This window comes from Emys orbicularis, chromosome 2 (genome assembly GCF_028017835.1).
Source record: "Emys orbicularis isolate rEmyOrb1 chromosome 2, rEmyOrb1.hap1, whole genome shotgun sequence".
Lineage (NCBI taxonomy): Eukaryota > Metazoa > Chordata > Testudines > Emydidae > Emys > Emys orbicularis.
The window spans coordinates 230,757,086-230,773,164 of NC_088684.1; the positions used below are offsets into that span (position 1 = coordinate 230,757,086).

Below are 16,079 nucleotides of genomic sequence, written 5' to 3' on the forward strand. Positions count from 1 at the left end.
AAGTGTTTTTCTAGCTTAACTGACAAATCCAGACCTGTGACTGAGACAATGTGGAGTAAGTAAAACACCTGCTGACCTGCTTGTTGGGTAGCTACTGAAAACATTTTCGGAATCACATTGCTTCAGGGAACCTCTTTGTGCATTGCAGTACTGAGGCTAAGGGACTGATCCAATCCCCATTAATGTCAGTGGGAATTGTATCAGGCCCTAAACTGGTAGGATGAAAAACAGCAGAGAGAGGAAAATCTGGATGATGTATTTTGATTGGGTGAAAAAGAGTGCCCAGGCTGCCAGGATTTGAAACCAATGGGAATTTTACCATCAGCTTCAATGGGTTCAGGGCTTGTCCATTTGCAGAGTATTTCCATACTGCAAAATCCATACTATAGTTCTAAAGTACTAGGATAAATATATTCTTCTGTGATAACAAAACAATATGGGCTAGAGTGTGCTGTTGGGGATAGCCCAGTGCTGCCATCCTACCACAGGAGGATCACTGAGAGCTCTCCTGGAGTACAGGGGAATATGCAGCTGTTATATCCTTTCATGAGGTCCTGCTCTGATGGGTCAGTGTGGAGGATGGGAGAAACACAAAGTCAATGGGACTACACACAAGCTTAAACTTCAGCATGTGCTAAATTGCTTTGCTGATATGTTCTCCCCACCCCCAAATAAACTCCTATTCAAAATTGCTCCATTTGAAAGTAAAAAAGCTATTTTTCCAACTGTCAGCAACTTAAACTCAACCTTGAATCTGAAAATCAAGCCACTGCAGCCTTTGTTGGTTGCATGGGATCAGATTGACCGGCTGTAAGCAACTGGGATGCTTCTTTATTTCCCATGAAGCGGGCTTTTGTTAGTACATTTGTGTCAAGTTTAGTACTTGTGGCATGCACAGAGCTGGATGTAGCAAAACCGTGGTTTTATTTATTATTCAGTACACATGGCATGCAGAGTACAAATAGCTTGTCTCAAATGCTGAGATTTACAATATTTTTGTGTACCAAATAGTCTTGGAAAGAATCTAAAAAAGAAACCCAATTTAAGGAGATCATGCTGGGTGGAGGCAGTTTAATGTTCTTTTTTTCTACACTTCTCAATATGTAGGATATTTTTCTCACATTTCCAAACCTGCTGCAAAGTAGAATGCTCAATATTATTTGCATGGCAGTACCCAGAATGCACTTCCAGCTCAATCTATTTCCTAGAGGTGCTGTTTTTTTAAAACTGCAGGGTTTTGGCTGTGCTTGTATGTTCAACTACTTTTCCATACATGGTGACGTGGGCTAGCCATGCTGAGTACGAACCTGCCTGAACCCCATGAGTATGAACTCAACATGACTGATCTGTGCTGCCCATGCTGTCTGGACTACACTACTAGTATTCGCATGCTGACACCGTGGGAGCTAGCTGTCTACATAAGCTGGAAATCACAGTTGCTGTGCCAAGTGTAGCTGTAGCTAGAGTGGGGGGCAGTTCCTGCACCAAAGAGCTTATAGTCTAAATAGGCAAGACAGATTCATAGATTTTAAGGTCAGAAGGGACCATCATGATCATCTAGTCTGATTTCTTGCACAATGCAGGCTACAGAACCTCACTCACCCTCCCCACTCCTGTAACAGACCCCTAACCTCTGGCTGAGTTACTGAAGTCCTCAAATCATTGTTTAAAGACTTCAAGTTACAGAGAATCCACCATTTACACTAGTTTAAACCTGCAAGTGCCCCATGCCACAGAGGAAGATGAACCACCTCCCAAGGTCTCTGCCAGACTGACCTAGGGAAAATTTCCTTCCTGACCCCAAATATGGCATACAGACACCAGGTGGGGGTAGGGGAGTGACTTGCACAAGATCTCTCTGCAGGATGGGGCTAAGTCAGGAATGGAAACCAGGTCCCCTGGTTCCAAGACAAGAGCACTATCCACTAAACCACATTGCCTCTTTAAGTGTTTTTTTACACCAGTGGAAATTCCTAGTATAGACAAGACCCACTGGGGCAAATCACTTTTTATACCAATGCAATATGTACGTAGTCTAGTGGTTTGCACCAGTGCAGCTACCTTGGTGTAACTATACATGCAGGAAAACCCAGTGCAGACAAGTCCTTAAGTCGATGACTCTCTATGGAACCCAGAGCTTACAATTTAAATGGAGATGCTAATAGAAGTGCTCTAGAACTATACCAGAATACCTTCCTGCCTAACATTCTTAATTATTTATATTAACACTTTTTATGGGGAGACCGTTTCTAATTTGCCTGTAAAGCTAAGGTTAAATAAAGATGAAGGAAATTCATACATGTTTTATTAAATAATGGTCATTAAGAATTAGCAAACTGATTCTGAATAGGAGTCATGTGGCGAAAACCCTGTGCAATGCTTCGAAAATGGCACAGTAAGTAAAAGCCTAGATTTAAATGACAAAAACAAAGATATTTGTGGTAATTTAGACATAGGATCTCATTCTCCATTGCCCAAAGACAACACTACTCTGGTGGTGAAAAAGGGATGTAAAGGAAATAGATATATCCACCCGGGAATTCTAGTATACAGTGACTCTAGGCCGCGCCCCTCCCCCCCCCCCCCCCAACCCATCACAGCCCTCAATGTGGGGCATGCCAAGGGTTCAGCCAAAGGAAAGTGGCATGGCAGCAACCCTGTTGTATTCCGGCTCCTCATGGCTGCTGAAACAACCATTAAGAGACAAGGGCAGTTTGACATAAATTAAAGCAGCCGTAGCTTGTGGCAGGCTGCTATAGTTTATGTCAAGCCCCCAGGCAGCCCCAAAATATGTGGGAGGTGCATTACATAGCTCAATCCGAATGAAGAATCAAGCGCTTTAGATTTAAATAATCAAATGATGAATATCATCCCAGTAAGAATTACAGGCTTTCCAAACTCTTCTGTGCAATGTGAGTTATATGCAGCCCCTATTTTAGGAACAGCTTTTAGCTGAATTATGTAACAAATTTCAATCTGGAATTAAAATGTCCTGATTTTGACTGATTTAAGACACACTCTTAAATGTAATTTTTGTGTGTTGTGATGCTATGATGAAATTCCAGTCCTTGTGAAGAGTATGGAATTGCATTAAATGGTATTTTATGTGAATAAAGAGACAGACACAGTCCCTGATCCAGTGAATAAGTGCTAGAATGTAACCTCTCAGCTATCTGCTTCAGCTAGGGGTGCAATTAATCTACAACACTTCTGTCAGATTCGTTTTCCTAGGAATTTAATTTGGAAATTTTATATTAATCCCTCTCTTCTAACATTGGCCGGTGCCAGATGCTTTGGCGGGAATGAATGAATCAGGGCAATTTACCAAGTGATCCATTCCGTGTTATCCAGATCCAGCTTCTGGCAGTCAGAAGTTTAGGGACACCCAGAGCATGGTGTTGCATCCCTGACCCTCTTGGCTAATAGCCACTGAGGGACCTATCTTCTAGGAACTTATCCAATTCTTTTTTGAGCCCATTTATACCTTTGGCCCTCACAACACCCCCTGGTAATGAGTTCCACAGGTTGACTGTGCGTTGTGTGAATAAATAATTCTTTATGTTTGTTTTAAATCTGCTGCCTATTCATTTCATTGGATGTGTGAAGGAGTAAATAACAGTTTCTAATTCATTTTCTCCACACCATTCATGATATTACAGATCTCTGTCTTGTCCCCCCTTAGTTGTCTCTTTTCTAAGCTGAACAGGCCCAGTCTTTTGAATCTCGCCTCATATGGAAACTGTTCCATGACCCTAATCATTTTTGTTGCCCTTCTCTGTACTTTTTCCAATTGTAATATAGCTTTTTTTGAGATGGGGCGATCAGAACTGTATGTAGTCTTCAAGTTGTGGGGCGTAGCATGGGTTTGTATAATGGCATTATGATATTTTCTGTCTTGTTATCTATTCCTTTCCTAATGGTTCCTAGCATTCTGTTAGCTTTTTTTGACTGATGCTGCACATTGAGCAGATGTTTTCAGAGAACTATCCACACTCACTTCAAGATCTCTTTCTTGAGTGATAACAGCTCATTTAGATCCTGTCATTTTGTATGTATAATTGGGATTACATTTTCCAATGCGCATTACTTTGCATTATCAATATTGAATTTCATCTGCTATTTTGTTGCACAGTCACCCAGTTTTGTTAGATTCCTTTGTAACTCTTTGCAGTCAGCTTTGGACGTAACTATCTTCAGTAATTTTGTGTTGTCTGCAAACTTTGCTGCCTCACTGTTTCCCCCCTTTTCCAGATCATTTACGAATGTGTTGAATGGCACTGGTCCCAGTACAGATCCTTGATTTACCCTCCTATTTACCTCTCTCCCATGTGAAAACTGACCATTTATTCCTACCCTTTGTTTCCTATCTTTTAACCAGTTACTGATCCATGAGAGGACCTTCCCTCTTATTCCATGACTGCCTACTTTGCTTAAGAGCTTTTGATGAGGGACCTTTCAAAGGCTTTCTGAATGTCCAAGTATACACTATCCACTGGATCTCCCTTGTCCACATGTTTGTTGACACCCTGAAAGAATTCTAATAGATTGGTGAGTCATGATTTCCCTTTACAAAAGCCATGTTGACTCTTCCCCAAAATATTCATATATTCTTTACTATAGTTTGAAGTTAGGATCAACTCTGGAGCCTCTTTAAAAAATCGGCATTACATTAGCTATTCTTCAGACATCTGGTGCAGAGGCTGATTAAAGTGATAGGTTACATAATCACAGTTAGTAGTTCTGCAAGTTCATATTTGAGTTCCTTTAGAACACTTGGGTGCATAGCATCTGACCCTGGTGGCTTATTACTGTTTATCAATTTGTTCCAACAACTCTTCTATTGACACCTCAATCTGGGACAGTTTTTCAGATTTGTCACCTAAAAAGAATGGCTCAGGTATGGGAATCTCTCTTTGTAGTGAAGAAAAGAATTCCTTTTGCTCATCTGCAATGGCCTTGTCTTTCTTGAGTGCCCCTTTAGCACCTCGGTCATCCAGTGGCCATTCTGATTGTTTGGCAGGCTTCCTGCTTCTGATGTATTTAAAAAAAAAAAATTGCTGTTGGTTTTTGGGTCTTTTGCTAGTTGCTCTTCAAATTCTTTTTTGGCCTGCCTAATTATACTTGACTTGCCAGAATTTATGTATCTTTCTATTTTCCTCAGTGGGATTTGACTTCCAATTTTTAAATTATATGCAGTGTAGTTGTAGCTGTGTCAGTCCCGGGATATTAGAGAGATAAGGTGGGTGAGATAACAGACGTTGGCCCAATACAAGATATTACCTTATCCACCTTGTCTCTCTAATTTTTAAAAGATTTCTTTTTGTCTAACTGCCTCTTTTACTCTGTTGTTTAGCCATAGTGGCATTTTTGTCCTCTTTTTTTGGGGGGTGTTTATTTATTTATTTATTGTAGTCTATAATGTGTATGTAGTTTGAGTCTCTATTATGGTGGTTTTTAAAAAGTTTCCATGGAGCTTCTAGGCATTTCACTCTTGGGACTGTTCCTTTTAATTTCCGTTTAACTAGCCTCCTCATTTTTGTGTGGTCCCCTTTTTTGAAGTCAAATATTACTGTGGTGGGTTCAGAGGCGTAGCGAGCGCCCTCCGTACCCTCCGATCAGAGGGGGCCCCGCAAGGAAGGGGGCCCCTAAAAGTGGCAAAATAAATACCGCATTCCAGTTTCTGCATTGTAAGGGGCCCCGCCCGGACATATGTTCGGAGGGGGCCACGTTCTTTGTTGCTACGGCCCTGGGTGAGTTTCTTTGGTACTTTCCCCTCTACAAGGATGTTAAATTTAATTACATTATGATTGCTATTACTGAGCCATTCAACAGTATTCATTTCTTGGACCAGGTCCTGTGTGCCACTTAGGACTAAATCAAAAATTGCCTCTCCCCTTCTGTGTTCCAGGACTAGCTGCTCCAAGAAGTTGTCATGAATGGTGTCTAGAAATTTTATCTCTGAATCTCATCCTAGGTGACATATTTCCAGTCAGTATGGGGATAGTAGAAATCCGCCATTGTTACTGGGTTTTCTGTTTTCGTAGCATCTCTAATTTCTGTGAGCATTTCACAGTCACTGTCACCATCCTGGTCAGGTTATCAGTAGTAATATATTCCTATTGCTATACTCTTACTATTCAAGCATGAAATCTCTGTCCATAGAGATTCGATGGCACTGTTTGAGACATTTAAGATTTTTTTACTATATTTGACTCTATGCCTTCTTTTATATACAGTGCCACTCTGCCACTAGTGTGACCTACTCTGTAATTCCTATATATTTTGTGCCATGATATTACCAGGCCCCACTGATTATCATTGTTCCACCATGTTTCTGTGGTGCCTATTATATCTGGATTAAATACCAGGCACTCAAATTCACCCATTTTAGTATTTAGATTTCTTGCATTTGTGTATAAGCACTTATAAAATTTGTCAATATTTAGTTGTGTGCCTTCGTGTGATGTAATTGAATTGGCCCCTTTTTCATTTGACTTTTTCTCTTCAGCTCCTACCCTTACTCCTGAAGAATTAATACAATTATGGAAGAGTTAGCCAGATTATTCTATTGTGCCCCACCCATCGGCCAGCAATAAAAGTATCAGCTAACTTCTGGTTGCAGAATCTTTATTACTAGTGATGATATATGAGTCAGAAATAACACAACTTGATTTTCAATTCCAAGGCTGAGTTGGTTAATCTGAGAACATGTGATATGGAAGCCATTGAGGGAATGCATGCAGATTCCCTGACTGGACTGTAAACTTTGAGAAGTTTAGTGGCACAAAATGTTTCCTGCCTGAATGCCAGTGGCAAAGGGAACTAGTAAGATGCAGATTCAAGAAGTTTCCCTGGAAGAGAAGAAATGTCATTTGAAGTAACCTGGGTGGTACCTTTCCTTGGAATGAAAGCAAAGTCTCAGGGCTCGGCTACACGGGGAAAAAGCTTGCAGTAGCTAGTGCGCACTAGGTACTCTGAACTAGCTACTCCACACAAACTCCCCATGTGATTGCGTTTACTGCACCCTAAGAGTGCCTTTGTGCATTAAGGGAGTGCATTAAGCTAACCATCCAAGGGCACTCAGTGCACAGTAAGGGTATTAGTACGAAGTAGCTAGTGCATTTACATTCACCATCCTAGTTTACTGTGCACTAAACTTTTCATGTAGAAAGCCCTGAGTGTTTGGTGAGTGGATTTAAGGGTTAAGGCTGAGCTCTTCAAAGGCATTATGTGCCTAACCCCTACTGAAATCAATGGGAGTTAGGTGCCTAAGCACCTTTGGGGATTTGGGCCTAGGTGCTTTGACAAAAGATGTGGTTGTCCCTCTAATGGGTGGCTGAAGGTTGTCCAGTTCTCTAAAAGAGCAACTGAGTGTATGAGAACCCAGGTAATGCTTTTAGACAGGGCTATGTTTACTAAGTCCAACTAATTTTAATTTGGTATTTATTTAGATGTTAGTTCTCTTAGTAATTTCTTTGTATGTTGTTATTCTTTCAACCCTGGTTGAATTCTCCTGTCCTGGGTTAGTATATTGCTGTTCAATTTTATTAATATTTATTTACATAATCTGTCTCCTTGTCTATGGCAAATGCAGTGCTTGAACTAACACTAAAATACAAAAGGTAAGGAATAGAATCTAACGTGAGTACATCTGCACATGGTGCTCACTGTTACAGAAGAATCCGGGGAGACACTTTCAGCCACAATTAATTTAAACTCTAAAAATTTGGCAGCTGTAGAAATCTAGGGATAGATTCTGGCCCCTACTCCAGCTCCTATATGCCACTCGACATTGGCCTGCAGGGCTAATAAAGAGACTACAATGGGTCAGAGGAGAATTCCCCAACCAAAGGAGGAGTGTAGGGCTGATGTAAGTGGCATTGTGCTGCCCTCCCTGGCCCTGGGGATGGGGGTGGATTGGGGCCCGAGGGGACAACCTGTAGAGCTCAGTGCTATGGGGATTCTGGACTTCAAAGAATCTAACCCTGGGAGCACCCGGGGATGGCTGGCTGTCCTGCTTTATGTCTGGAGAAAGCAAGTAAAGAACATCCGAAATCATCACTGACTCCTTCAAAGAAGGCATTCCATAAGCCATCCAAGGCAATGCAATAGTCCTGCCAGTTCTGACAAAACCTACCCTTGACGTCAATGACCTTGCAAAGTACTCACTGCTGCCCCCATTTCCAGCTGCTCCTTCCTGAGCAAAGTGAGCTCAGATGGGAGAACAGCTCCTGACCTTGCAGAGACCAGGCCTCCATACTTATTCTGCATGTTTCCTCTGCAAGCGACGATACCTCTGACATACACACAGCACGTAGCAGGAATGGGTGGAACAGCTATCTGCAGGCTATAATCATTCCTTGCAGAATGTCATGATGCTTCTCCTCCAGATGGAGTCCTGTTGGTCTCAGCATCGTCATCCTTTCTCTTCAGCATATATATTTGAAAGCACTCAGAGAGACTGTGAGATGAACTACTGCATCAACAGTATATTGAAGGCCTTCAGGTGCATGTTACTTTCTGCACCAATGCAGCCTCTGCCATCACCTACCCGCCACAGCACCTAGCGTGGGACCCCTGGACTCTTGCCAATAGTGCTTTGGTATTTTAAAGGACTGTGGGAGGTCAAGTTCTCAGATCCAAGTCTCATCCAAAAGACAGAAACTCCAGCTATACAGTGTCCCAGCATTTAGTATTGTCTAGTATAGTATTCTGGCTGAAAACAGCTATGTGACAAGTCACTAGATTTTGTTTCCTCGGAATTGAGCAACACTGAGAACAGGAGTAATGGCCACCAATGAAATGATATATGCAGGTAATAGGTTATGATTGGTTGCACTTCAGTTGAGTGAAAATTATTCATCTTAGGTGGAAAATTGATCAGGTTTTTTTCCCCCTGCCCCTTTCACTTCATAACCACTTTAGAATGTTACTTGGAAATGTTAAAGGAAAAACTCTTAATTCTATAATTATTGTATTGCTGCCTGCAGTGACTCAAGAACATGAGTACCAACCTCAGGGCTGATGGTTAGGAACCAGGGTACAAACTCCAAATTGATGTGAGTTGTATACTTAGATTGCACCAACCAACTATCAAGTGGAAACTCCTCAGGCACTATACCTTCCTTAACATGGAGTCACAGACAGTCCCCTTAGATACTCTGATCTATCTCGCCATCCAGGTGAGCCTACCTTTGTGATCGATGGTCCCTTACACCAAGTATCACAGCAATATTCAGGTTACTCCCAGTCCCAAAGGACCAGTCACTTACCCCAGGTCAGTTGCACCTTAGATCTCACACCAAAGACCATGCTTGTGGCCAATCCTATAATAAGCTATATAAAGATTTATTAAAAAGGAAAAGGAGAGTTATGTACAAGTTTAAAGCTGCTAAATATAGATACACAAATGAGTTACAATCTTAAGTTTCAAAAGCTTCTATAAACAGCAAACTCTATATGTCCTTTAGGGCTAACCCAGGCTAAGCAGCTGGGGATCTCTTGCTTATGCCTCCCTCAGAGACCAAGAGGCATAGAGATACCTAGTTCCTTTTGTGTGGGGTTTTTATCCCCTTCCTGCCATGTGCTCTGAGCTGAAAGCTCAGCTGATGGGAGGAGTCCACTAGAATGACTCATCTTCAAGGAGGAGAGCAGAACAACAAAAGTCTTTTGTCCTCCGATAGATGGTATGTAGGAAAATTCCAGTTACGATGACCCACAATATCAATGGACCTTTCCTTCTGCGAAGGGCTTAGCACCTTCTGTTGAAGATCTGCCCTTCACACTAATTAATATTGCTCTTCTGTCTGGTGGTTTACGCAGTCACAGAGGCTCACTATACAACCGCTCAAACATTACCTTACAATATGGGCTACAGATGTCATAAGTGAGATTAACGCACCTACATTTTTCAAGCCATTTGAACTAGCAGTGTTTGCCCGTTAGTAATGGCTGAGTGTTTCTTTTGAACAGACCTCCCTTGCTTGGAACAGAAGAAACGAATTAATAACAGAGCATGCTGTCTCCTTGCCCCTCCTCCACCGCCGTTATTTCCACCACCGTATTTCAAACAGGGCTGGGATTCTGTAAGTATTGCCTGGGAGCATTTCTCTTGCCTCTCCTATTTTTTTTTTTAAATACTCGTGTATCCTTTCTTAGCACTTTCTGGTTGTTGTATTCCAGCAATCCCATCTCGCCATACAGTGCAGCAACAGGAAACACTGTATTGTTTTCGTTTTGAATGGATGCTAATTCAGTCTCCAATTGCTTGTGGGACAGCGCCTGGCTTTAAGTAATCTGATATTGACTCAACACCCCCATCTTTGTTTGTTTTGGACAAATAGGTCAGCCGACAGAAGCTATTGCATTTCCATCAGCTTTTCCTCAGCACCACAGTCCCATCCACTCTGTGTATGCGCTGTGTATGGAATCCCTGCTTTGAGTCAGATCTGTATAGCTATGATCATTACTCAGTGATATGAATTGGCTCTTTGCCTATCTTATCATAGCAGTGTTGTCTGCTCACTTAGATGTGTCACCAGCCTACACTGGCTCCCACACATTTTCTCCCCAGGAGGGAGAATTTTCCCATTGGTCTCTTGTTAATTTCTCTTTGTTAATGCCCCACAACTATTGTGAGTTATTTCTCTTTGTGATCCAAGGCAAATACTCTGATGATTTCCAATACTGCATAAGTTATCATATTATACTGATATTTTAGAATCATAGAAATGTAGGGCTTCAAGAGGTCATCTAGTCCATCCTCTTACATTGAAACAGGATTAAGTATACCTTGGACATTTTGTCAAGAATGTATAGAGGGTGTGATGTAAACCCTATGACGTCAATGCTAAAATGCCCATTGACTTCAATGGGTTTTGGATTAGGTTTATAGCACTACTCCCACCAAATTGAAGAAGCCAGAACTCTCTAATATTCTGAAGTTCTGGCTGGTGTTTAGAATTTTATTTTTTGTTTAGTCTCTTAGTCAGCTACAGTACTTAAAAGCTACTGTTTAAATCCAACTGTCTAATTAAAAATAGAGACATTTTTCCTGAAAGCGTACCTTATCGTTATCTTCTTATTAAAAATGTATATAAAACAAACTAATCCCTGTGTCTCTAGGATCCTCGTGAACTGAGCCCCAATATTCTCTGCTGATGGGTTTTCAGCAGCAGCACGTTGCTTTAGTTCTAAACTCTTGCTTGAGGAATGGATCTTCACTTTTGCGAGTGAAGACAGGTTTTGTTAATCCCAGTTACTCCATATCATTATTCTTATGCATTTCAGTATTAGTATTCTTATGCCACCAGGCATAAGCAAGCCGGTTTGCTAACGCAAGCCAGTTACTGATGGCCAAGTACTGTGATTGAGGGAACCAGCTCTAGTACTGTGTTTAAGATTTTTTGACTGATACTCTAGGTTTCCCCTCTCTGTCTTAACAATAAGATACTGTGCTGGGCCCTGGTGCATGCTCTAACCCCTCATTACAGTCTATGCTCATGTAGGGCTTTATCTAACACCTGTTGAAGTCAATGGGAGCTTTTCCCCTGACTTTGAAAGGAATTGGATCTGGCCTTTAATGAATGAATATCCATCCAGTTAAATATCACTAGAGTGAAGTTTACGCGGCCCAGAGCACAGATTAATGTAGTTTGTATTATTAGAGCAAAGAGGCTATTTCTGGGCTGTGCTGTTACTCATAAATTGTGCCTGTAGGGAGCAGAGTCAAGTTTAAGAATAGATTTGGGTCCCACGCTAGCTGAGAGGGCATGCTATGGTGCTGGCACACTGCTATGACAGTGCTGTTAGAACAGGGAGGATGAAACGTGGGATGGGACAATATGCTGAAGTGATGATAATTAAGTATCCATTAAGAGAAACGCATGATAAACCACAAGCCTGCACTGGATCCTTGTAAGTGGGTGGAATTAAATGCCCTACAGATCTGTACTGTTGCTGATTGATTGTTCACGCCTCCCTGTATGATGTGTATGTATATATATGTATATTTCTTTTTGTTTAGAAGCTGCTTACCCTTGATATGAAAAATTTATGTCAAGAGCTTCAGATAACACAAGCTTCACGTGAACCAGAATTCGATTGCCCTTCAGGACCTCCTGGCCCCCAGGTTAGTACTGTATCTTACACAACACCGTTCCATGCTCTGATCTGTTCTAAGCTCCTTACAAAACTGCTGCAGGTTTTGAAAATGGTATTTAATTTTTCACAATATTTTAAACTAAGGTTTAACTTTTTTTAAAGTTGGCCTAAATAATACATTTGTCTATTTCCTCTCTGCCTAATGCCCTCCAGGCAAAGACTTGAGTTTGCACTTCATTTTCATCTGCTTTAAACCAGCCTAAAGTCTTGAATCATTTAACCTCCATGGAAATTTCAGGAACCATCATTTCAAACCTTCAACTGGTCTCTACTGGTTTTCTTTTAATATCGTTCTCTGTTGTTTTCTACTGGAGGATCAAGAGCCCTAGAAATGAGTATTCTAGCAGAATATCCAGTTCTCTGTTTAGAAACCTACTTGCCAACTGGAAACAGTAGGAACCAGCTGAAAATTTTCTGCAGGAATTTCCACTAGGGAATCCATCCTTCTAGGCATGGAGGATTCGATAAGACTCTTGCCAGAGCACTACAGTGCGGATCCAGTATTGACTGGTGAGTGGCACAAAGGCCTGGTCTACACTACGACTTTAATTCGGATTTAGCTGCTTTAATTCGAATTAACGCTTGACCCGTCCACACAACGAAGCCATTTAATTCGAATTAAAGAGCCCTTTAATTCGATTTCTGTACTCCTCCTCGACGAGAGGAGTAGTGTCAAAATCGGTATTGTTAATCCGAATTAAGGTTAGTGTGGCCGCAATTCGACGTTATTGGCAATTAGATGTTATTGGCTACCCACAATGCAACGCTCTGGAAATCGATGCTACTACGGTAGCTTGGACGCACACCACCGAATTAATGGTGCCTAGTGTGGCCGAATACATTCGAATTTATAAAATCGGTTTCCTAAATTCGAATTATATAAATTCGGATTAATCCTGTAGTGTAGACATACCCAAAGCTCCCCCTTAATGCTGAGTGCAACAGTAGGCTGTTGAAGACCAGAAAATGAAAGGCTGGGTCCAAGAGTTAAACAGTGTTTTGCACATATCAGCACAGAAGACCATAAAGCCTTGGAGCCCTCACAAAATGACGTGTTTTGCAAAAGTGGATTCTACACAGACACCAATGAATGCCATATTATGAGGAAAAGTCCTCAACACTGATTAAAACCTATGCAGTTTTATCTTAGTGAAATACCTGTGCCATAAATTAAATGCATACAGTCTATACATGAAAGGCAATATGGTGCAGTGGCTAGGGCACTAGGCTGGGACTCGGGAGACCTGGTTTCTATTTCCAACTCTGCTACTGACCTGCTCTGTGACCTTGGGCAAGTCACTTCATCTATCTGTACCACTGTTTCCCCTCCCATTCTTTGTCAAATTAGCTGGTAAAGAAGAGGATCAGGAATTTTATGACACAACGTTTTGGTCCTTTTGAAATGAAATTATTTTAAAATGTTCCTCCCAGGGAAATTTTCAATTTTTCATTGCAATTCAGAATCACATTTTGTTCTGGAAATGTGGGAGTTTGTCATGGGAGAGAAATTCCAGTTTCCACTCAGCTCTAATTGTAAGCTCTTTGGGTCAGGGACTGTCTCTTACTATGAAAAGTACAGTGGCTAGCACAATGGGGCCTTGATCTAGGCTGGGGGCCTCTAAACACTGCTGCAATACAAATAATACCAAAAATATGTACTATGCTACAGTAGAATCTCACTAATGCATTTTTATGACTGGGAGATCTTTTGAGAATCACTGTATAAGTGCACAAACACAATTTTAAAAAGCAACACTAAGGGGCTTTGTTCAAATGGAGTTTAGTTTTTAATTATTTACACAATAATACTTCATAATAGACTAGTAACTATTCTGTAGTGTATTTTGTAAAAGTAATAAGATCTTATTTTAGGAGATCTCATTATAGCGCCTGTTATTATATCTTTGCTGAAACGTGGGGTGAGGCAGACATATTTTGCATATGGTGTGTGTAGATTAGTGACGTGCAAATGATCATGGTTCTCTTGTACTATATTGAGCAGTGTCTTATGTATATTATTATACAGTCCCACAATGTACTCGGCGATGTTCCAAAGGGTTTATGAAGCTGCGATATGTGTGAAAGATGACAATAGTTATTTAAGTCTAAAAATAGAACTCCTGAAAAACTGAATACATAAATTCTTCCTTAACTAAGAGAGCAATAATGCTGAATGTGATGGTCTACAAAGACCATTGGCACAAATAGTATTAATAAAGTAGCTAAAGAATTTATGAAATTCATTTTCTTAGAGCACGAAAACAATTGGCTGTCAGGTTGTACTACAATCATGGAGTAGCATGTCCCTGGGAATTTTTAATTATAAACTGTGGGAATGTGTTTTATAAAGGATTCATGGTTCCAAAGCTTAGAGCAGAAAATCCTCTGGAGAGTATCATTTCAGCTCTTGGCACATGGGATGGAAATACTGGTACTAAAATAAATAAATAAATAATCTAAGATAGTAGCTCCAAACACCTTTTTTTTTTGAAACTCGAATGTCCCTGATGTGAGACAAACTGAATATACTCTACAGAATCTGAGATGAATTTTACATTTTCATTTTACCTATATATTTACCTATATACAGATAGCAGGCCAAATTCTACTCTGAGTTACATCACTGTAAACCTAAAATAACTCCACTGACTTCCAAGTAGCTATAGTTGAGTGTAACTGAGGGTAGAATCTGGCCCTATTCATACAGTGTGATGATTAGTTTACATTGTGTTTTGGATGGTATAATTGCTATGAGACAAACAGGCAGTATTCAAAATTGAACCAAGTAATGTGTGTGGTGGGGGCAAAGTCCCTCACTATAAAGGCTCAGAGGATGTACTCCCCTGGGCAATTTTTAAAAAATATCTCAGATCTGGTGCATTCTAAAACCAAAACAGTTGTTTTTCATAATCTTTCTGAGCTGAGGCTCAAAGTCTCCCCTGGTTTAATGGTAGAGATGCCTTCACCCGAAGTGGCGAAATCCCTCCACCTCTTTCAGTTAAAACACTAAACCCACTTGTGGTGTTTTAGGGAATGGAGTTTCAAAAGTGCCTTCTTCGTAGCCTTCCTGAATAATGACTTCCGGATTGTGTCATCATTGCCCATGACCTGTGTCCTGTTGACCAAAGCCACAGTAATGATTTCAATTGTCACTTCAGGGAAATTAGAAATGAAATAGTCTGATACAGTTTTATGGCCTGATACTTGAATCGGTCAGGCCAACACTCCCAGTGAGGTGTAGAGTCCCCTCCATTGCTCAACTCATTGAAATGAGTCCCCTCAGGTCCCAATGAGCTAAAATACAGCTTTAGACTGAGTTAGACATCAGACAGCTTGAGAGAAATTTATACCAGAGATACTGAGACCTATAACTTAGTTTGGGATTTAATTAAACAGTTAGAATTTTTTTGAGAGACTCAAGATCTTTTGCAGAGTATTTTGGACCTCCTTGTTTAAAAATGCTACAACAACAGCAGTTATGAAAATTATATTTCAGAGCACGGCATTTCATTTTCACAACTGGAATTGTGTGAAAAAATTCACCCTATAAATGTAACCAGCAAATATTTGTCCTTTTTGTTTATGAGGAGGTAAATATAATTTGTTTTGCAACTATTTTTCAAAAAACCGAAAGGTGGATTTTGCCGTTAGAAACCTTTTTTGTTTGGGGGGAAAACAAAACAATAAAAAAATCATATCAGTTCACTAAAATGAGAAGTTCTTAAAATCACAGCAAAATTTCCATGATTAGGGGTTTTCAACCTGGAGGTTTTGATCCCTATAGTTTGCAACCATCCATCCCTTCTCTTATTGTTAAATGGAAGGAAGGTCCTGGCTAGATGGGAAGGAAGTTGCAGAGGTGAGGAGATCTTAGGTAAAGAAAAGGGAGCTGCAGCACTGAAAAGGCTGAGAAGTCC

The 16,079-nt window shown here is 40.7% G+C and overlaps 1 protein-coding gene across 1 annotated transcript in view; it reads left to right on the plus strand.

Moving 5' to 3' along the window:
- The window catches only part of COLQ (collagen like tail subunit of asymmetric acetylcholinesterase), a 65,541-nt gene that overhangs the window by 18,159 nt on the left and 31,303 nt on the right, over positions 1–16,079 (plus strand). Inside the window, exons 2-3 of the mRNA XM_065399239.1 lie at positions 9,973–10,085; positions 12,026–12,130. Coding sequence (XP_065255311.1) covers positions 9,973–10,085; positions 12,026–12,130 — 218 coding nt within the window. The remainder of the gene's footprint in view (positions 1–9,972; positions 10,086–12,025; positions 12,131–16,079) is intronic.